The following is a 22,652-nucleotide window of genomic DNA, read 5'->3' as shown; positions in this document are numbered from 1 at the left end:
GAATTAGCTTACTTTTAGTACTTACCATGGAAATAATAATAATTACACTAGTTAGCGAATCCCTTTTTTTAATATAGTGTCGTTGTATAATTGTCACGATACTTTTAATGATAAGGTGTCAAAATTTGTAACATGGTCTTAAATATTTTTACGTAGAAATACAGACCATTAGATGAGTTCAAACTATAAATTATAACTCTTAAATCAAAATAATAATTAAATGTTTTTAATTTGATATATAAGCAAAAATCATAGTTCTCATTAAATGTTTTATATAACCCCTGGATGGATTCCATCTTTGATTAATAACCATTAGATCAAGTTTAGTTATTTCATCTTTATTAAATGATAATATTAATACTTATACTTTTTATAACTATACAAAAAAACCCCTTTATATTTAATTTACACTTTTTGATTTTTCATAAAAAATTTATACTTTTTATCCAATAATTTTAATATAATATATTCAATAGATTAAGAGCTAATATATATCCTAATAATAAAATAATACTATCTATCTTATATCTTATCCAATAAAATAATAGTTAATATCAAATGAAAAAATAAATATTTTAATTTGAAATATCTAAGATATGTTTCATATAAAATATATAGATCAATTTTCTATTAATACAAATAGTAAGCTATATTTTAAACCATAAAAAAATTGAATATTAATAATGTCGTCGTATCTACAATATATATAATAATAATAATGTCAGGTTTAGAAATTATCAACGACAGTGTTGAGAAGACCGAATTTAGCTTAGGTGAATGACAACTTTGGGAACGTCAACTTTTAACATTGATCTGCAATTTTGGAGCATGTGGTGACGGAAAAGTTTGCGCTCTATTAAACAACATAAAATAAATTATCGAAATTAATGATATATAATTTAGCTTCTAAATATGCATGACTATTGTGATTACTATTATAAAGGAATTTGAAAAAAAAATATAACGTTTTTACATACAACTATATTATCAATGTAATGTACATTTACCTAAACAAAGAAAAAACCTTTTTCCAACCTTTTTTTTTTCTATTCTATTTAAATTTTTTACTCTACCAACAGTGGGGTTTATCTCAAAAATAATGTTTCCAACCAAGTGATGTACTTCTAAAGAAGAGGCATATGACAACAAAGTCAATGTTTATATGTATTCTTTATATTATTAATATTTTGTAGGAACAAAATTATAAAAATACCCTTAAAAAAGTTTACATTGTACCAAAATTGGAGTGGGGACTCCATCCATAGTTATATTTCATAAATTTTGCAAAGTTATTATAGAACAAAATCTATACTCAATACTAATGCGCTGTCTATGATGAATTCTAACTCGGCAATTCAAAGTATTTAAGATATATCATTTTTCTCTATTTGAATTGATAAAGATCACAACTTCATTTTTTATTTTTTGATAGAAGGGGTAAGGGAGGAGGGGAAGGGGGGTCAAACTCGGAAAATGAAATGTAATGGATCTACTGGAAGGCAATCGTCAGGTAAAAAAATGGGTGATTTAGGTTTTGGTGGTCTAGATACTCTTAATTTAGCATTGATATGAACAAATGGATATGACATGTGGTTCAAAATCTGAATTTACTTTAGATTTAAAATCATCAATGTGATTCATGGTTCTGAGTCCATTTTCCTGTGTAAAACAAATGGTAATAATATATGGGCAAATATATGTCTTCATTCTCTGAGGCACATTCGATTGTTATCCCTTTAAGATGTTATTAAAGAACAGTTGGAAGTGAAAATAAGACAAGATTTTGGAATGATCATTGGCTTCATGGTGGCAATCTCGCAACTCGGTTTAGACGGTTGTATGCCTTTGCACCATCTAAAGAATGTGTCATGTGTGATACTTTTTATGATATGACCTGAAAATCCGAATGACATCGATATATTTGTGATGACATGGATAAGCAATAACTAAAGCATTGAATAATTTATTTAATCAATAAGACTTAATGAGCAACACAATAAATGTTTGTGAAACTACTACAAAAATGGAATATTCCGACGGATTTCCGACAGAAACGGGTCGTCGGAATAAAAGCGTAGGAAATCCACTTCCGACGGAATATTCCGACGTACTGTTAAAACCCGTCGGTAAATTGCGACAGATTTCCGACAGATTTATATCTAAAAACTTAACTTTTCTAAAACAATTATATTTCCGACGGATTTCCGACGGACGGTTTACAATCTGTCGGTAAATTCCGACATATTTCCGACAGAATTTGTATTCATCGGTATTCTGTCGGTAATCTGTCGTGAATTTTCCAATATGTTGATTAAATGATAAGCCGTCGGAACTTCGTCGGTAATCGGTCGGAAATTTCCGACAGACTTTTCCGTTGGAAAAATCCGTCGGTATTTTCCAGTTTTGTAGTAGTGAAATTATCAAGGTCAAAAAAACAATTGTTAATAAAGTGAAATTGAATATTTTAATTTGTTGACTATTAATTAAGAAAATAATATTTTAGATATATATAAGTATGAAAAATATATTTACCCGCGTATTATGCGAGACAATAATCTAGTTAAGTAATAAAAGAGTAAAAATTTAAAAGGCTTTGCGATAGGGATTGCTCCTTTACTAAGGAATATATATATCTAATGGTTAAAAGAACAAACGGTTCAAGGCTAGTTATTATTATTGAAGAAAAAATGAAAATAGGTTTCGTTAAATAGACATATTTAACCATTTAGAAAAACCTATATATATCTAAGGGTTTCGTTCATATTTGTATTATTTTGCAAACCCTAACTTGGGACATCTCCAGCATTAGCACTAAGCGTAACATTAAATTTGTTATTAAAAGGACATTTTTAGAAATACTCATAGTACTCACACTAAACTATAATGTTAAGTTTGGAGTTAAAAATTCAGTGTGATATCTTTTAAATTTGGGTGTTACATTTACATTTACCAAACAAATAGGATTTGATGGAATGAAATTTTTTTGATTTTAAATATAGAATTTAAGGGTTCAATTATCATTCTTTATAAATCGACTAAGAGGTCCATCTGAAAATAATTTTCTTTCCCTAATGTAATGATAAAGGTTATTTTCAATGTTAACTATGGATGGTGGTGAAGGTTGTTTGAACAAAAATGTTGTCTTGAATTTATAATTATTTTAATGCAAGGGATATAAGTGTAATTTGCTACGTCTTGTGAATACCTTTTGATTTAACTTGTGAGTAACATATTATGTTCAAAAGAAACAAAAAAAACAAAATAGAAGAAAAACATGTAATATAACCTTTTGACTATATATCACACACATAAGACCGTGAGAAATAGCCCATTTCGTCTCTCTTTTTTCATGCGTAACACCCCGGAACGCCTTCTCTCGCCCCCGTGGGGCGTTCCGACCCATTAAAAATCAAGCCCCGTCTAAAAACGAACGCGTCCGTTTGGCTTGGCATCTAGTGGGTCAAACTTTGGTTTCCGTTTTTTTTCTTTTTTTGATTTATATACACAATTATTTATTAAAAAAAAAGAATGTCTTGGGGCATTCCTCCACCCCAAAGGAATGTGGGGAATGCCCCTTATGATTAGTCTTGGACACGTGTCGTGCAACGAGTGGAGGATGGGCATTCCCATAACCCTCCACTCCTAAGACCGTGAGGAATAGTCCGTTCCGTATCTTTTTATTCTTGCGTAACGCCCCGGAACGCCCTCTCTCGGCCCCGGGGGGCGTTCCGCCCCATTAAAAATCAAGCCCCATCTGAAAACGAATGCGTCCGTTTGGCTTGGCATCTAATGGGTCAAACTTTGGTTTCCGTTTTTTCTTTTCTTTTTTTTTTTATTTATATACATAATTATCTATTAAAAAAAAAGAAAAGGAATGCCTTGGGGACATTCCTCCACGCCAAGGGAATGTGGGGAATGCCCCTTATGATTAGTCTTGGACACGTGTCGTGCAACGACTGGAGGAGGGGCATTCCCATAACCCTCCAATCCTAAGACCGTGAGGAATAGCCCGTTCCCTCTATCTTTTTTCGTGCGTAACGCCTCGGAACGCCCTCTCTGGGCCCTAAGGGGCGTTCCCGTCCAGTTTTTTCTCTTTTCCTTCTGATTTTGAACGGGATTTCCTTTTCTTATTTCTTTGGCTTTTTCTGACTTTCTCAAGATAAGGAGGGATAGATAGGTTTTATAAGAATAAAAAAATAATTAAAAAAGTTGGGCATCCGACCCACTTGTTGAACAACGTGATTGTAAAGCTTGTATAGATGACAAGTCTTTTGTAATGGTGTTTTATATGTCATGAACAAGTTTGGTTTAGTTTATGAAAGGATTTGAAGTGAAATGGCATTTTGGTTGAAACCATTTTGTTAAGGTGCAGGAAAGTTGATTTTGAACAAAAAGTTTTCTGCAGGTAGTCCCACTGCGCCGCAGTGGGCTTATGGTCAAATTAGGCTGTGGGTTTCCACTGCGCCGCAGTGGGTGTGTATTGCCTCAGTGCGCCGTAGTAGGGTACATAAAAAAATATTATTCGATTTTGATTTAAAAGGTCTGGGTCCTTACATTTTTGGTATTAAAGCCAAGGTTCAAGGGATTTAGGTATGCGATCTTTAGGTTAAGATGCCTAGACTTGAACCATAGGAAAATTTGACGTTGACCTTAGGTTTTGGATGATTCATGTTTGAGAGTTGGCGTGTTTCGTAAGATTGGTTTAAAATGAAATAGTTTATGATAATAATAGAGTCGGCCTATTATCGATCATAAGCTATTATGTTTTAAATTAAACTTGCTAAATACGGAGATGATCGGACATGAAGGTTTGGGGGTATTAGAGACTAAATAGTGAATGATATACGTTATTGATGAGCTTTTCGAATTGTGTAGTATGGCTTCATCTCAAGATGAAGATGGTTCGAGTCACGACAAGAATAAGAGTGTATTGATTGAGGATTTAAGTCGTGACTTCATAAGCGAGCAAATCGGGAAGGCATTGGAGAATTTCTCTCCATTTATCGTCAATAAGTTAAATGAGACACTTGAGGGCGCGATGAGTGATACTATCGCCCTCAAGATAAGAGAAGAAGTTGCCTCGGCGGTACAAGTAGAGTTTGACAAACGGTTTCCGAAAGATAAGGTACCGAAAACACAAGATGTCGATGAACGACCAAAGCCGAAGAGTGAGAAGCCTTATGACCTTAAGAGCTTCACCATTGCTAACCCACCTAAATACAATGGGGATCCTGACCCGATTGTGAGCACAAGATGGGTGAATGAGATTGAAGGAGCTTTTCGCATCACTAAAACTCCATCGGAAGACAAGACCTTGTATGGGTCAAGCATGTTGTGTGATAGAGCTAAGCTATGGTGGGATGGGGAGATTGTTAAGAAGGGTGAGGATGCAACGGTGGGTATGGAATGGGCTGATTTCAAAGTGGCCTTCTTTAAAGTGTTTCGATCAGAAGCCGATGTGACTAGGCTTAGGAGCGAGTTTATGAATGACTCACAAGGTACTTTGAATGTTAATGAGTTTCGGGTACAATTTCTGGACAAAGCTCAATTTTGTCCGGAATATTTGAAGAATGACCGGTTGTTGAAGGAGCATTTTTATCAAAGCTTCGCAAAAGTATTCGGGAGAAGATTACCCTACTTAAAATTGAATCTTTCACTCAATTGGTTGATGTGGCTCATGAGGTGGAACAAGGCATGCTGGATGATGAATCCTCGAAAAGGAAGGTGGAACAAAGAAACTCTCCAAACAAGAAGTTCCGGCCTAGTGGAAGTTCGGGGGTAGCTCTAATAAAAGAAACATTCCCACTTGCAACAATTGTGGGAAACATCATTCCGGAGTTTGTTTGTCTCCATCTAAGAAGGGATGCTTCAATTGTGGCCAACCGGGTCACATTAGCCAAGATTGTAAGTTCTCCCCTAGAAAGCCGACCGTATGTTTCAAGTGCTTCAATGAAGGACACATGAAGAGTGTTTGCCCATTGTTGACGAAGGAAGAGAGGCAAGCCAAAGCAAGGAAAGCAAATGAAAGAAAGTTGGCTAAACAAGTGGGGAATCTTAGGGGAAGATCATTCCAAATTTCGGTAGCTTAAGCTATGTGATAGTCAAAATGTGTTTGTAATGTTGTTAGAAACTTTCAGATTGTAGCTTTGAAGTTCATTGAGTAATGGTAAGGATTGCAAGATGGTTCAAGAGTCAAAAATGGATTAGGGTTGCTGATCAGGTAGCCCACTGCGGCGCAGTGGGATTCCTCGTCCTTATTTTCAGTTCCTCCCACTGCGGCGCAGTGGGAGAGTGTCAAACCCACTGCGGCGCAGTGGGACTTCTTCTCTTTTTGTTCCAAGGATTTCCACTGCGGCGCTGTGGGGAGTTCTCGACCCACTGCGGCGCAGTGGGTTATATATATATAAAAAAAAATCTTACATTTTCGGTTTATCGAGTCGGGTCCTTTCAAGTTGGTATCAGAGCCAAGGTTTAAGGGATTTAGGTTTACCCTCGATTGGAGAGTGCTTAGACTTAAACCTTAGTTGAGACTCGCTTATCACCCACAAACAGATGGTCAAAGTGAGAGAACCATCCAAACCCTGGAGGACATGCTTCGGGCATGTATAATCGATTTTGGAGGCACTTGGGATCTTCACTTGCCTTTGGTAGAATTCTCATACAACAATAGCTACCATTCTAGTATTCAAATGCCACCGTATGAAATGTTGTATGTAAGAAAGTGTCGATCTCCAATTTGTTGGGGAGAAGTGGGTCAAAGAGAAATAGGTGGTACGGAAGTGGTCTTAAAAACCATCGAGAAGATAGATGTGATCAAGGAAAGATTGAAAGCGGCTCAAGACCGACAAAAGTCTTATGCGGATAAACGAAGAAGGCCAATTGAATTCAATATTGGCGATCGTGTTTTGTTGAAAGTTTCCCCATGGAAAGGTGTTTTACGGTTCTGAAAGCGTGGAAAGTTAAGTCCTCGTTTTATTGGTCCGTTCAAAATTTTGGCTAAAGTTGGCAAGGTTGCATACCGTTTGGACTTACCGGAAGAGTTATCGGGAATTAACCACTTCACTCATTATTCTTCTTTTTCTTCTTCACTTCATGCATTCTTCTTTTTTTCACTAAATCAAAGTTTAATCTTCCAAGCCCAAGGTAGAAATCAAAATAATAATCATCATTAACAACTCTTATCAAACAAGATTAAAAAGTTAGGGTTTGTGGATTTGTGGTGGAGGTGGCCGAAAATTTAAGAGGAAAAAGGGGAAGAAATTGTGTATTGAAAACCCTAAGTAATTGTCTTCTTTGTTGAAGTAAGGAATTTCCCCAATTTAGCTTTATCTTTTCTTTTGAAATTAGGGTTCATGAAGGAACCCAAATTTGGGGTTTTGCTAGAAATTGGATTGTGTTTAATTTTTTCTCAATTCCTTAGTTAACCTAGTTGTCATTGAGTTATATAATGTGTTTGATTATGAAATTGATAAGTTCTTGTGATAATTTGGGTTTATGAGAAAAGATGAGTTTTTCTAGTTATTGAAATAATGATGAAAATGGTAGAATGAGCTACCTAATGTTATTGTACGAATGAAAGTAACTCAATGACAAATGGGTTGGGTTTTGGGTTTGGAAAAGGCTAGTAATTGTGTATGACTAGATTAAGCTAGTCAAATTGTAAGTGAAAGCTTATGCATTTTATGATATGATCATAGGTTGAGCTTGTTGAGCATTATTGTTTTGCTTTGTTGTCTTTGTTTCGGAGGAGGTAAGTATACTTGCATACCTTTGTGTATACATTGGGTCAATTACTATGAGATGTGAATGTTCCAAGCATGGTAATTGATTTGGCGTTTAGCCCATGTGGGGCATTATTTATAAGGCCTAAGAACCCCGATAGTTGATCGAATGAGGCCTAAGAACCTCCGGTGGCCTAAGAACCCCGATAGATGATCATGATTATGTTGTTTAGCTTATATGGATCCATATATGTATTTGATAGTGTGCAAAGTGAGCATGTAAATGTGACACGACGGTGTCATAGGTTACATGTGAAAGTCTTTGCACTTGCCTTCTTTTGTATTTGTAAATGTATGCAAACATATTCACTAAGCCTTTGCTTATATTTTAGTTGTTTACACTTTTATAGGTAGTTCCGAAAGAATGAACTAGTGTTGTTGAATTGAAGAAAATTGAAGTAGAGCTTGAAGTAAATTTTGGAAGTTCGTGAAGGTATTTAGGTCATTCTTGGATGGATGACGATCTTTTGGTGTAGTTACCTAGTTGTCCCTCTCCTTTGGCTCTTGGTACGTTTTGGTGTAATGGTCCTATTTCTTGTCGAATTATGTAAATGAGCAGGTGTAAAACTGTTATAAAGTTGTGAAGTTGAAATTTGGACAAAAATTGTGTCAATTTAGGTAAATGACCCGTTTGGTGGTGTTCATGGGTTTTGAAACTAACTATTGTTGTGTGATAGTCAAAATGTGTTTATAATGCTGTTAGAAATTTTCAGAATGTAGCTTTGAAGTTCATTGAGTCATGGTAAGGATTGCAAGATGGTTCAAGTGTCAAAAATGGATTAGGGTTGCTGATCAGGTAGCCCACTTCGGCGCAGTGGGATTCCTCGTCCTTATTTTCAGTTCCTCCCACTGCGGCGCAGTGGGAGAGTGCAAACCCACTGCGGCGCAGTGGGACTTCTTCTCTTTTTGTTCCGAGGATTTCCACTGCAGCGCAGTGGGGAGTTTTTTATATATATATATAAAAAAAAAACTTACATTTTCGGTTTATCGAGTCGGGTTCTTTCAGCTTAGTTGTGTAACCCTTAACATACTAAATTTTTTAATATTGTTTAACGATTAATGGTTGGACCCCAAAAATTTTATGAATTAAAAAATTAATATGTATGTGAGTGCTTCATAAATAAGCTTAAGTACCTAACAGTTTTATATATATATCCATCCCTCAACATATTAACATATTAATTATACTATTACCCCTTGAACTTGAAATACAAATCGATAAATTCAACACTATTAATTCTTTTTCCACACTTATATAATTAATTCATAATATATGTTCATGCATCCTTGAATAATAATATGAATACCATATATTGTAGCCTATATAAGTTTAGAATACAAGGGACGGGTGTAATGTTATGGTCATTGGAATAATAAAGTTGTGATGAAAGAGATCTAACGTTACATTGTCAACAAAATGTTTCCGAACAAAACGTGTCATCTATACTCCTTATAATACAAACTAGATATTATATTTTTAGAATCTCTTAATCTTTTAAAGCATTTATAACATACATCTTTTAATAACTAAATTACCTTCATTAACTCCTTAAATCACATGAATTATTTTACATCAATTATCTATCTTACTCGCCGTCGTTGCCACGACAAGTCGCCGCCGCCCACCACCAAAACTCCGCCGCCGAGTATTCGTCTAGTTCTTCAATATACCTTAACTAATGGCACTATGTCACTACTTATATAGTTATATATACATTTGTCTAGCAAATTGGTTATTGTTTGAGAAAACACACCAATATCGACCTAAAAATAGAGTCGGTCTCTCTCTCTATATATATGTCTCCTGTATATATACAAAAAGTTATGCAGTCATATGACCTTATTCATCGAGTCAAATAAAACCTGTGTGAATACCAGGAAAAAAAAAAGAAGTGATTATAAATACTCCAACAATTCCCCATATTAATTATAGATTATATATATTAATTCTTCCCTTTCCTAATATATCTCTATATATATCTCTCCTTTTTTTCTTGTTCTTTCTTGCCTTCATACCTCCAAACTTTCTTTCTTTCTTGAATTTGATCACACACCCCCATAAGTCCATAACTACTACGTACGTACCATATATATAAAAAAATGGTTGTAGCAACTCAAATGAATCCAATTCGGATCGAAAAGATCCGAGAAGTGGAGATACCGGTTATCGATCTTTCGGATAAAAAGTCTAAAGTGGCTAAGCTCATTGTAAAGGCTTGTGAAGAATATGGTTTTTTTAAGGTGATTAACCATGGTGTCCCTAATCACATTATACAAAATATGGAACATGAAAGCTTTGAGTTCTTTGATAAACCATTACCCGAAAAGAAACGGGTCGGATCCGCTAACCCATTTGGTTATGGTTGCAAGAACATTGGTCTTGGTGGTGACACAGGAGAGCTTGAATATCTTCTTCTTCAAGCTAATCAGCAAGATCATTTCAATATCATTAATAATTCTAAATTCAGGTATATATATATATTTATATATTAATTAATAACTCCATTTACTATGTATATTTTCATTCTCATAACTATCATGCTGAAAATATATATGACATTTATTTTGTTTCCTTATATTATAATGTATATATAGTTATGCATGGATAGCATCAAACCAAAAGATTGAAATTACAATAATATACTACAGTACTTAATTACTAAATCTTTCTATATATGTTAGCTTTAATTAGGAGTTGGTTTTCTTTTATCAATGACTTGTATTTTTACATGTCACGTATACAAGATTTAAAAAAAAAAGACAACATGATGATTAAGAACATCATATAACTTAAATAATGAAATCAATTTTGAACTCAACATAGTTTCTTTTTGGGCCGATATGATGTAATGTTGTACCATATTAATTGGTTTTATATATATTAAAAACACGTACAACCGTAAGTACATAATAATGTACCAAGTATATATCATAATAAGGTGGAGTATTTTTCATTCTGTTAATTAACACGTATATTATTCATAAAATTTTGTTCTGGTTACATGTCTATATGCAAATAAATATAGTATATGTTGCTTGTTTTAGATTAAGTCATTTTTTCTTATAAAGTCTAAATTAACTACATCGACTTATTAGCTTAGCTTGAGTCATTTTCCCATTAAATTAAATTCAAAACAAACACCACGATCTTTATGAAAGTTTTGTTTATGCAGAAACTTCTTCATGTATATGTCCATAAATTAATATCTTTGATTCTTTGAATACCTGATGACTTGCGTATTTAAGCAGCATCTTATTGATAATTTATCTTAGTTTATATAAACTAGCACGGTACCCGCACAATGCGGCGGTGATCGTGGCGACGACGGTGTGGTGGTGAGAGCGACTGTTGGTGGTGGAGATGGTGCCAAGTGGTGTAAATATTTGATGTAAAAGTAATTGATTTAAAAGGTTAATGATCGAAGATATTTTAAAAGATAAAAGATTGACAGTGTAATAATCATTAATGTTATTTTAGATAACTTTCTCATGTAACATTTAAAGAGAGAGTTTTTTTTAGATAGTATATAAGAATAGATTAAATTTATAAGGGAATTAAGATTAAGAAGTAAAGGTATTTTGGGTATAAAAAAGGGCTGAATTTTTTAAAATAAGAGAATTCAATATTTATACTCCTTATATAAACAAACTACCCCTCTTCAAATTAAACACTCTATCTTTAAATTCTCTATTTACCCTTTTAATTTACACTAACACCAAACACTTTAATCCAGAAATATCAAAAATATCCTTAAAAAAAATTACGCCCAATTTGTCTCCCTTATTATACCAAAAAAACACACCCATACATCCCCTAAAACAAAACACACACACATATCCTCTCAGAACCGCCTCCGGTCCCTCTAAAACACACATAGCCATCGGCTACCGCCCCCCAAAACCGTTGTCGTCTCCGCCGTCTAAAACACACATAGCCATAGGTACGGTGATCCGGTAATCGCGCGAGTGCCGCCAATAAACCAGCGTTTTTTTCCTATGCTCTGTTGCATCGCGTGAATACAATGCTAGTGTTTTATAAAGGGTTATAGATATATTTTCTGCTTTGTTAACTAATGATCAATAATTTGACTTAACTATTTTATTTCTGGCTCACAAATTCAAAAATAATCAAAGGAAAAATTTAAAAAGGTAATATTTTTACATGAAATTAGAATTCATGGTTAGAGTAATGTATAACGTTTTTAAAATAAAATAATATTGTTTTGGAAGTTGATCACTTACGTAAGTCAAATAAACTAATTAAGGTAATATCCCATAACTTTATACTAATAATAACCAATTAATTATCCAAAATTTCTTAATATAGAAACCAAATAAAATAAATATCTTCTTGTTTACTTATTTTTAAACTTTATGTTCCCTTTTTATACAAAAATAAATTAAGTTCTAAGCAAATATTATTATGTACAACGAAGCGAAAACATAAAAGCAACCCTACCAATGCTATACTAAAATAATTGTGCATTAGAAATCTTAAAAGTGTAATGATTGTTGCATACATTTTATTAAAGCGAATTATGGTTTTTAATTTATGTATAAAAAGTATTTCGTAATATTATTCTGACTAGACCAATGTGGGATATTTGATTTATGAAACGTTAGTCAACTATCTTAAGCTAAAATAAAATATTAAGATTGATATAATTATACACAAGTGAATTGATAATATTATATACAAAAATAAAGAAATTATAAAGAAATAAATAGGCGAAAAGTGGGAAGTAAAGTATTGGATAGGGAGTGTATAGTTGAAACACAGCAGTAGCGATCACATGGGAGGTGGCTTGTGGTCTTCTCATCCAATAGCCTTCTAGGTTTTCTTTTCTTGGTACGACACTACGAGTCTACGAACGCTCCTACTTTACATATTTACTCCCACTTATTATTATAATATTAAAAATACTAGCATGATACCCGTGTGTTGTAACAAAGATACCAATAATAAGGTGCAAATGCAAGAAAGGAAGAGATAGTGAGAAAGAGTTGGTGTGTGAAGAGTTTTCTTGTAGAGAGTAGTTAAGATATGATTTTCTTACATATAACTTTCAATGTAGGGATTATTCTTTTTATTATTTTGTGGTATATCGATATAGATGATCATTAACTTATTACTCCTTATGTATACGGTTGAATAAATTCACACCAACTTTTATCTGTTCATAACAAAAAGGAATGATAGATTTTTTTTTAAATAGTCTAATTATCTTTTTAATAATTTAATCATAACATGTGTATAAATCAATAGATAAAATATAAGTAAATAACAAATGTCATGTTTTAAGATTATTAGACTACTTTTACGTTGATTTATCATTTTTCACAATCAAATCTTACATTATCAGATTGTATACTGTGTAATAAAAAATACATAATTATGGATAAACGTTCATTGAGAAATCTCTTCCCTATGTATAAAAGATTTCCAACGTACGGCATAATTAAAGATATCATTAGATAATTTTATCAATAAAGCGTAATCCTTAACCAAGGATGTCTTTGGACATCTATACACTTTTTTTTGTGTGTGTGTTTATATGTGAAATATGTGTGATGATGTCAAAAATGTAAAGGTACATAAAATATTTATCAAATGTTTCACTATATATATATATATATATATATATATAGTAATTTTCATCATTTTATGTTTTACGTTCATGTAACATTAAAAACAAAACACCATATTATATCAACGTCGTCATAGTGTCATTATTTATAATAACATAGTTATTGTTTTAATTTATGTTTTTCATATATATTATTGTATAATTTTCATTGTTCTTATACGTTATTTTTAGAATTACTCTGTTCATTTGCATTTTTTTTAAAATTTAGGTTTGAACATTTGACGTATATTTACATTAAACTAATACTATTATATATTATTCGTATCTAAAACTTTGTTGTGTAAAAAACATTTTCTGTGGTAAAAAGCGCGGGTACACTAACTTATACTATGAATTAGTTTTCTATTATAATAAGTTTACTTAATATTCAAGTTTAACACAGAATGCTTATTTATGTGGTGTTTGTGATTTTAATTTGGTACAACGCAAATGCAATGTGTCATTTATGTTTTTATATACTCATTCATCACCGGAATATGTAGAAAAAATAATGATAATGAGGTAAGATTAGAAAATGGATGATTTTGCGTTTCTCAAGTGGTTTGGATGTATTAAAATCTTTAACTCAAAAAACATTACTGCACCACGAACTTTTTTATTGTCCCCTGTATACACATAACTTGCAAAATTTGTACAGATATATAGTGTGCTTAAATAGACTGGTTCATCTATCGGGTCTAAGTATTATTTTCTGGCAATTTTGGGTAATTTTGTCTCTATTTTTTTCCTTAACCACTTATACTTTTAGCAACCCATAAGCTTTTGGAAATTCACTAGAGTAGATGACTTTTACGGTTAAATCTTTCAATAGGTCACCCAAATACAACGTGTTTAAAAAGTTCATAGCTCGTCTAGATCGAACAATTAAAAAAACTCCTTGCAATTCTATGTATTTGAAGAAATCTACTAAGATATAACCAACCAAAAAACATTGTAAAGCTGACAGGTACTTTGCACACTTAAAAGAAGCGTATATCTCTTTATATATTTGATTGATTATGATTATATATTTTTTATGGTTAAAAAAATCTAGTAAAAGAAAGAAAGGAAATCTAGAAATGGTAAATGGAATGGTTACTTGGTTATACCATAAAAGGAAAGGGAAGAGTTACGGGAAAAAGCAGAAAAGGTTGGAAAATAGTGAGCAAAAATGTCAGAATCAGAAATAGGTGTGCATTGTGTTTGCCTTTCACTCAACTACCTAACTGCAAACCTACAAATGGCTCTTTTTTTTTCTTTATTTATTTGGAAAATTAGGGCTTCAGTTAACGTGTATAAAAATGTCGTACATTTTCATATTAAAAGTTTACCCCTTAATTTTTATGGTAACTGTACACCTAATTAATGCACCTTAACAAAAGTCCTTAAAGTTTCGTTTAGCAAAACCCTATTTATTTTCAGCACATAAAAATAAAATCTATAATGATAGTTAATTTCACATAGATTTGACATGCGATATTCGTTCTTTACTTGTTATTCTTCGCATAATATTATTGATCTCTCTATTATAGATGTTTCATTTTATTTTTGACCTTTCTAGTAGTTGTGTGTTAAATGTATGATTGGACTTTCTAATAGTCATAGAACCAAGGACGAATGTTTAAATATGATTTTAAAGCTTCATGTAATTTCAAACTTTTTAAAACTTCAATAGACCAGCTAATACATTTTGCTTCTATGTGTATTGTGAATATATGATAAAACATCCTACTTGTGTGATTATCTTGTGAATGTGAACTTTGGATGGTAAACATTGATGGAGGATGAAGTAAATTAATTTGACAAGAAAGCACAAACTTGTGTGTGTGTGTGTGTGATTTATATGTGGAACGTACAGTTGTGCAGTGAGTAGTTATGTGGAAGGTGTGAAGGAGTTGGCATGTGAGATATTGGAATTGATAGCCAAAGGTATAGGGGGTGGTGTCCCACTCTCATTCTTCAGCAATCTGGTCAGAAGCTTTGACAGTGACTCTCTCTTGAGGCTAAATCACTATCCACATCTCAGTGACACGTCACACTCCTTCCAACGTGGCAGCAGCACCATTGGCTTTGGAGAACACTCTGACCCTCAGATCTTGACTCTCCTTAGATCCAACGGTGTGGGTGGCCTTCAGATATCTTTGGGAAATGGCGTCTGGGTCCCTGTTTCTCCTGACCCACATGCCTTCTGTGTCAATATTGGTGATGTCTTGCAGGTTAGCCTTGCTTTGCTTCCCTTCTTTTCCTTCCCACTTTTCCATCCAATTATTCATTTCCTTATTTTTCAAATAACTTGTTTGTGTGATTGTGTCATGGCACTTGTATAAAATTTATTTATTCTTTTTCAAAGTAAGAACAGCACAAATAAACTTTTGTTGAATTATTCATGATTTGATATTTTGATTAAATACATTATACACATGAACAAAGACCCTTAGCCAACACAATTCAAATCTTATACATTGCCATGTTGTTTACTAATCACTCTTCTAATCCTAGGCTATGACCAACGGAAGGTTTACAAGTGTGAGACATCGAGCAATGGCTAACACATTACCTGACCGGTCTAGATTGTCCATGGTCTACTTTGGTGCGCCTCCACCAGAAGCACTAATCACTTGCCCACCTGAACTACTCAAGCAAGATGAGCCGCTTTATAGAGCATTCACTTGGGCAGAATACAAGTCACATACCTATGCTCATCGTCTTGGTGTAAACAGGCTTGATCATTTCAGGATTGCCTGATCGTTGATGCCAAGAAGGTTACATGGGGAAAAGAAAAGAGGACCATAAATCCTTTCTTTTCCAAAACAAATTTTGCAAATCCCGAACAACGTTGTTGAACTGACTGTACCTGTACGTACAACATATGTTTGGCGTTGTACATTGTTTTGGATTAGTTTATCATTAACGTTTTGTAGAGTAATCTAAAAAACTATGTAAAATGTTCTAGTTATCGGTTATCCACTGGCTTGTGAATCTCCCTAAAACTGGGATTAATGCTTGTTCACGTACGTGGACCAAGAATTTTTGATACAGTGCCAATCCAAGAGATATGAGAGTTGTTCCCAATAGCAGCCTCTTTCATTATTCAATCAGTTGTAATTAAAAAATACATTTATAAAATTACAGTAAGAAAACTAGCATTGCATTAATAATTAATAACATTCAATTGACAAGTCAAGTCAGTCTGTCCTTGAGTTAAATAAAGTTCATCTCAATATTGGACCACTAATCTTTATTCTGTTAAGTAAATTGGATCAAGTGAGATTGTTTCTAAGGTACAATTTGAGATCTTGCAGCAGATCTAGAGCATTTCTTTCTTCCGTGCTTTCCGAGACCACACACACAGTTCTCGAGAAGTTCAAAATCCTCTTCCCAAAACAACTTTGATGCCAACTCAGGGTTCTCCAGTAACTTCTTCGAGGTAAGGAAGCCAGCAATTGTCCATGTTTGATACAGCCGTGATTGTTTCCCGATGAATCTTCCAAATCTTGTATCATAATATTCGGGCCATTTATCTGAAGAGAGTCTCTTCTCAGCTAAAGCAATTGCTTTTCTTGCAAGTCCTGGTCTCTTCATCTTGATACAAGCAAGTGTGAACTGAGATAACAAGGAACCAAGATTTAAGATTGTTGTCAATGACCCAAGCAAATGACTCGAGTTGTGCATGTGATTAAGAAATGCATAATTTATTCAGGTTATTTATCTATAACATGTACTGTTATAATAACACTTGGAGGATACCTTTGTTGAAACAAAAAAAAAAAAAAAAGATTATTAATGAATAATATAAGTTTTGAACTTTGACTCGACACTAATCATTCACAATAAGTTTTAAAATGCCGTTTCAATAAAAAACAAGTTTTAAAATACTTCCCAAAAATGTTTCAATTCAATCCGAACCCAACCACCCTTTAACTACCTCTAGTATCTACATACTCCAAATAAGACCCGGGTCAGTTTTGTGGAAGCTTTAGCTGTCCACCTGAAAGTGAAGACTTCCCATTGAGTTAAACTCCCGGCATCACAAGAAATATCATGGCTAAGAACACAGAAATGTCTTTAAGCAGCTTAATTCAAACAACTGAAATGATTGATATAATGGTGATCCATCGACCATTGTTATGAGCTTTAAAACTATTGATATCATTTTTGTAACTGAATCAACTAAAAGATTACCTGCCAAAGGAGTGTAGGCCAAGATCCTCCATTGTGATATGACCAGGGACTACAAAATAAAGGCACTCAAGTCAGTATCAATACACAAATGTCATTCCTAACCAAATATCAAATGTTTGGAAACTAAGCCAAAAACCAAAATAGAGACGGCTTTTTAATATCGATCGGTCTCGCTTTTTGAGTATTTTTGGTGCATTGTTAATGAAGGTACAACTTTCAACCCATTTACTTATGAAGAAAAACTATACTTATATTAACTAGCTGGTCAAGTAGTTAAATAAAATACTAGCTTATAAATAAACGGGTCGAATGTCACTAACAGTGTATTTTTTATGCACAAAGCGTCCTACATCACTCAATAGAACAAAATAATCATCTTCCATAAACATATTTGACATGCCAATCAGTTATATATAACATCAATTTTATGGACAGAAGATGTTTCTGGTCAACTAACTTGACACTTAAAAAAAGTTACCCACTTTGACTGGTTACCCAACCCACCCACTATGACTTTTTAACTGATAATGTATATCAAATGAAGTCAAATAAGGCATCATATAGACTCACGTGTTCTTAGGATCACTTCCTGTAATTATACGCCATTCTTCGTACTCAAGTGCAGGATAGCAGATCTTGAGAGGCATGTTTGCTACAAGGTCGTCCCATTTCTCTTCAATCAGGTTCAATATCCCATCATTCTGTTTAGGTGTTCCCAATGAGGAAACAATGGACCACAGATTCCCAAGGGTGAAGAACCTAAAATCCATGTGAGCTGGTTGTAAGTTGCCAATAAGATAGCCACCAGATTCAGGAAACCAGTCTACCAACCAAGATGGAATCTGTTCTGGATAAATGTTGAATTTGTTGATGGCATCAGTAGAGTATTCCTCTGTCTTATAACGGTAGATTTCATTGACCTTTTTCATGTCAACCCAATAGTATTCACGAATGTGAAAAGAGAGGGCACTCAGACGGTTGTTGATGGCTGCCATAAGATCTTTTGTTGCATCATTGACGGTGACCATCTCTCGTGAGCAGCGTAGAGCCGAGTAGAATAGGGCCTGGATACAGAAGATTTCATTAGGAAATTGATGGGGCATATACTATGACAAAATTAAATGTGAGAATTCTCTATGAAAGGTTGCCTATAATATGTTAGTACTCCATGGAAGGTTTATAGATATGTTAGTGGGTCAATCCAACCTGGTCCATCCTGTTTCAACATGACGCAAGCTGGCAACCCTGCCACCTTAATAAAGGTTTACTTATATCATACAAGCAAACCTTTATTAAGGAAGCAAGAAAAAACAGCTTAACTTAACCATAAACAGTTGAGCTGTAACAGCTACATTGGATAAGCGAGTCCGGAAGGACAAGAAAAGCAGCAATATTATTATGATAGATCTCGAAGCAATAGAACCAACAATAATCCAAACACAGTTGTAAGCTTTAAATGGACACATATTTAAGTGAAGTACATGAAATTATTTAATTGTTTGGACTACTCCATCAATAATAACAGGGCAAGAAAATCAATTGAACCAAAACCAAGTTAGCATCAAAATATTTGTACAGCGACCACAGGTACATAGGTAACTTGATAAGACATCCCAAAATCAAGACTTTTTCGTTTTAATTGGGGGGGGGGGGGGGGGGGGGGGGGAGTTGCCAATGAATTTTTTTTTTTTTGTACAGCGCCGATGAAATCTTATTATTACAGATCTGATTACACTACGTGAACCCTCGAAACATTTTCTACATGTTGGTCCATTTATATGGTGCAACAGAAAGTAAATATGTAAACTCATTAATTGGCGTGCGAAGAAATAAAGATGACTCACCACCAGATCACCAGATCTGGTCAGCCGCAGTCGCTGCCAACCACCACAGAACCACTTCCAGCCAGGCGTGGCCAACCACCAGATTTGTTTTTCCTTCTTTAATTCTAGATCTGATTTTCAATTTTCTTCTTTGTTCCTAGATCTTGTTATGTTTTGGTCCTTTTGAATCTAACTAGGTCGATTATAAATCTGATTTTGGTTGCTTTTAGGTTGATTATAGTTGATCTGGATTTCCATTGATGATCGTTTGAGTGGGAAAAAAACAAGCGTCTAAGATTGTACTAAGATCTTCATACGACATAAGACACGAGACATTTTATGTCTGGAAAGACAAACGCACCCTAATACTGAAAGGAGAAGATAAAAAAAAATAGAGATAGAACTTAACTACATTAAATGAAATGAAACGAACAAAACTCCTCTATCACACAAAAAGTTCGATGTTTCTGAATGTAGTACAATAGAAACTGGCGAATAATGAGTGACGGATAGAATAAATCTTTTAAAAATGATCCGTTTTGATAAAACCCTATATTCTAGTCGAAGGTGTTTAGACTTTGGAGGATAGAAGGTTTTTTGACTCCCATAAATGACAGGAACGGGAATCTTGATAGAAAGGCAGTTAGCAAGATACAAGAAAACATAATTGTACTTCTACTCAATTTTTGGATTACATACTTGAATGTAAATATTTATCATGCCCATGTTTGTTTCGATTATTAAACATAAATCATAATTAATGAACTAGATAATCAATAATTTCTCGAATCAAGTTGCTCTATTCAACATCCTCTTATCTTAAATTATTCAATACTTTATTATAACTGGCACATATCATGCATTTGATATGACGTGAGAGCTTCATCATGACTGTTAACTCTTTTCATTTGAGTATGTAACCAGAAACAGTTATTTAAGTACCATGAAGAGCATTTCAATGTAAAAAATTATGCAACAACAGCCCACTACAGAATGTGTCACATTTCATATTTATGAGATACAACCATATACACAATTATCAGGTTCCTTAAAAGATAACTTACTTGAATTTCAAGAGGATGGCCATGAATACCCATCCTTCTATCAATCATGCAGGAGCCATCGGTCACCAAAAGAGTGGGAAACATGTCAAACCCATCAGTCAAGCACAATTTGAGTATCAATCTTATTCCTGTTTGGACATCCACCCTCTCTTGCAAAGAGTAGTCGCCCGTGATCTTTCCATAGGCTCTTAATAGTATAATCCACCATAAACCTGATCAAGACGTTAGAGTCAGCTTGAATGTTGTACTGAAAACATAACCAGGGCACACAAGAACTGTGCCAGCAAAATGCTTAACAAATTATTACAAAATTCACATCGTAGAAACTGATCTAATTGTATAGTGCTATAGTATGTAGTATGATAGTATCTTACCAGAATCAACAGGGGCAACACGCCCAATTGCTGATTCACCAAAATCAGGATCCAAAACATCCTCATATTCCCCAGGTTTTCCATCAAGCGGCACACTTCGGACTTTAAAGCTAGCTGGCATCAACCCTTGCCCGGGGCTGTGGCAATCAACTGTCTTTTCCCAACTCTGTCAACAATAGAACAGGGAAGAAACTTAACAGATTTTTCAACTAAGAAAGCATACGTTTCCAGCTAACAGAAGTTCTATATTACTTGTCATATCATAAACTTAGCATAACTACATGTTATAAAAATACAACCCGATGATTCAGATCCGTTAATTAAGAAGGTTTAAGCTAGTTTAGATACTAGAAGTTTTGCTCCTAAATGTTGAGACATTTCACATTCTCATTTTGTGCGTTAAATCAATATGGAGAACAAAGGTTCATCTACTGAACTACATAATGCAGGAGAAATGCTACAAAATGATCTTGGGGAATGTCAGAAAATAGTGTAACGTAATGGGCTCTTTATTTCATAAAGCACTCTTCAAAACAATACAGCTGAACATAGTACAAGATACTATGACACTTGAGAGAAACGTAAACATTTAATTAAATGTGTGAAAACTACCTGCAATCGGAGAGTATGCAGCAAGAAGTTCTTGACAATCTCTCCTTCTCCATTAAGCAAGAAAGCAAGCGCCGAAGGAACAAAATCCCGAATAAACACCTGATCATAGTTCAACGGCAGCTTATCAGCAGGATCAGCCGCAGCAACCGTTCCAACTGGACTGCCACAATAATCCACAATCGACCCTCTAAGCAATGTCCAAGCCTCTTTCTCAATCTCAGAAAGTTCATTTCTCGCTCTAGTCTCAACATTTACACCCAAAAGACTATCATCCAACACTTTCTCTTGATTTCCCTCTTTCTTATCCACCTTATCAATCACTAAAGGTTTCACATTCAAACCCCCTTGAATGTAAATCTTTTCCCAACTAGTATCCTTAACGTGTGACTCAACCGACGTTGAATGACTCCTATAATCCGAGGCTACTTTAGATACAAGCCTACTGAATCTATTATAATTCGAACCGGAACCACAAAAACCCTTCCGATTCGAATCAACTACGTTTCTAAACCCTAAAACCTTACCACCACTATTGTAAATACTACTACAACAACTATGTATCCCTCTATATCTATGCAGCTTAAATCTCGATTTCGACGAATTAATCGCCGGTGAGCTATCAGGTATTCGAAAACCGAAAATAGAAGATCTTTTATAACCAATTAGAATCATCCTACTATAAGTTGTTGGCTTAATTGTCGATATTCCAATACAGCTACAACTAGCCATTATAAATATATCTATTATATCTATATCTTTCAAAATAATAAAAATAGATCTACAATGAATCCCTAGATCTGTTGAATCTATAAAAAGATTGAATCAACAGGAGGTTAATTATTGTGTTGTGTGTGTGTGTGTATATACAGATACAAATTATATATAGATATAGATAAATAGATATTAATTTAAAATATGAGACAGAAATGAAAATATGACTTACAAAAAAGTGATCTTGAGTTTGTGTTTGATTTGAAAAAGTAATTGTTGTGAAAGCATGTATATATAGAGGAGGGGGAAGAAAGGTTCCATGAAATTCTGGGTTGGTGGACTGGACACGATAGTTTTGGAATTGTTTTAGTGATTTACTATTGTGTCCTTGCACGTGTTTTCCTATTTTTATTTCTATTTTTGTATTGTTTTGTTGTCATTTTCATATTTTTTGTTTTCGAGTTTTTAGATAAAGTAT

General features: G+C 33.9%; 2 protein-coding genes across 2 annotated transcripts; one reads left to right on the top strand and one right to left on the bottom strand.

Moving 5' to 3' along the window:
• The first annotated feature begins 9,881 nt into the window (after nucleotides 1-9,881).
• LOC122585956 (gibberellin 2-beta-dioxygenase 2-like) lies at nucleotides 9,882-16,230 on the top strand. Its single transcript, XM_043758072.1, has 3 exons — nucleotides 9,882-10,249; nucleotides 15,267-15,624; nucleotides 15,908-16,230. Exons 1-3 carry the CDS (start codon nucleotides 9,882-9,884, stop codon nucleotides 16,151-16,153), a joined length of 972 nt encoding a protein of 323 aa, XP_043614007.1. The 3' UTR covers nucleotides 16,154-16,230.
• Nucleotides 16,231-16,534: 304 nt separating this feature from the next.
• Nucleotides 16,535-22,413, bottom strand: LOC122598029 (alkaline/neutral invertase A, mitochondrial-like). The gene is made up of 6 exons (XM_043770637.1): nucleotides 21,464-22,413; nucleotides 20,852-21,017; nucleotides 20,478-20,689; nucleotides 18,161-18,654; nucleotides 17,591-17,639; nucleotides 16,535-17,011 (listed from the first exon to the last, which is right to left on the bottom strand). Exons 1-6 carry the CDS (start codon nucleotides 22,190-22,192, stop codon nucleotides 16,685-16,687), a joined length of 1,977 nt encoding a protein of 658 aa, XP_043626572.1. The 5' UTR covers nucleotides 22,193-22,413; the 3' UTR covers nucleotides 16,535-16,684.
• Nucleotides 22,414-22,652: the final 239 nt, after the last annotated feature.

Source organism: Erigeron canadensis, chromosome 1 (assembly GCF_010389155.1).
Source record: "Erigeron canadensis isolate Cc75 chromosome 1, C_canadensis_v1, whole genome shotgun sequence".
Classification (NCBI taxonomy): Eukaryota; Viridiplantae; Streptophyta; class Magnoliopsida; order Asterales; family Asteraceae; genus Erigeron; species Erigeron canadensis.
Note: the sequence above shows the minus strand (reverse complement) of the source record. Positions and strands in the feature narration are given on the sequence as shown.

Coding starts and splice junctions, on each gene's coding strand:
- LOC122585956 (XM_043758072.1), top strand. CDS start 9,882: ATGGTTGTAGCAACTCAAATGAATCCAATTCGGATCGAAAAGATCCGA. Junction 10,250..15,266: donor ATTAATAATTCTAAATTCAG/GTATATATATAT, acceptor TGGAACGTACAG/TTGTGCAGTGAGTAGTTATG. Junction 15,625..15,907: donor ATATTGGTGATGTCTTGCAG/GTTAGCCTTGCT, acceptor TTCTAATCCTAG/GCTATGACCAACGGAAGGTT.
- LOC122598029 (XM_043770637.1), bottom strand. CDS start 22,192: ATGGCTAGTTGTAGCTGTATTGGAATATCGACAATTAAGCCAACAACT. Junction 20,690..20,851: donor TGTTGCCCCTGTTGATTCTG/GTAAGATACTAT, acceptor CGTCTTGATCAG/GTTTATGGTGGATTATACTA. Junction 17,012..17,590: donor GGCCTACACTCCTTTGGCAG/GTAATCTTTTAG, acceptor TTGTTATCTCAG/TTCACACTTGCTTGTATCAA.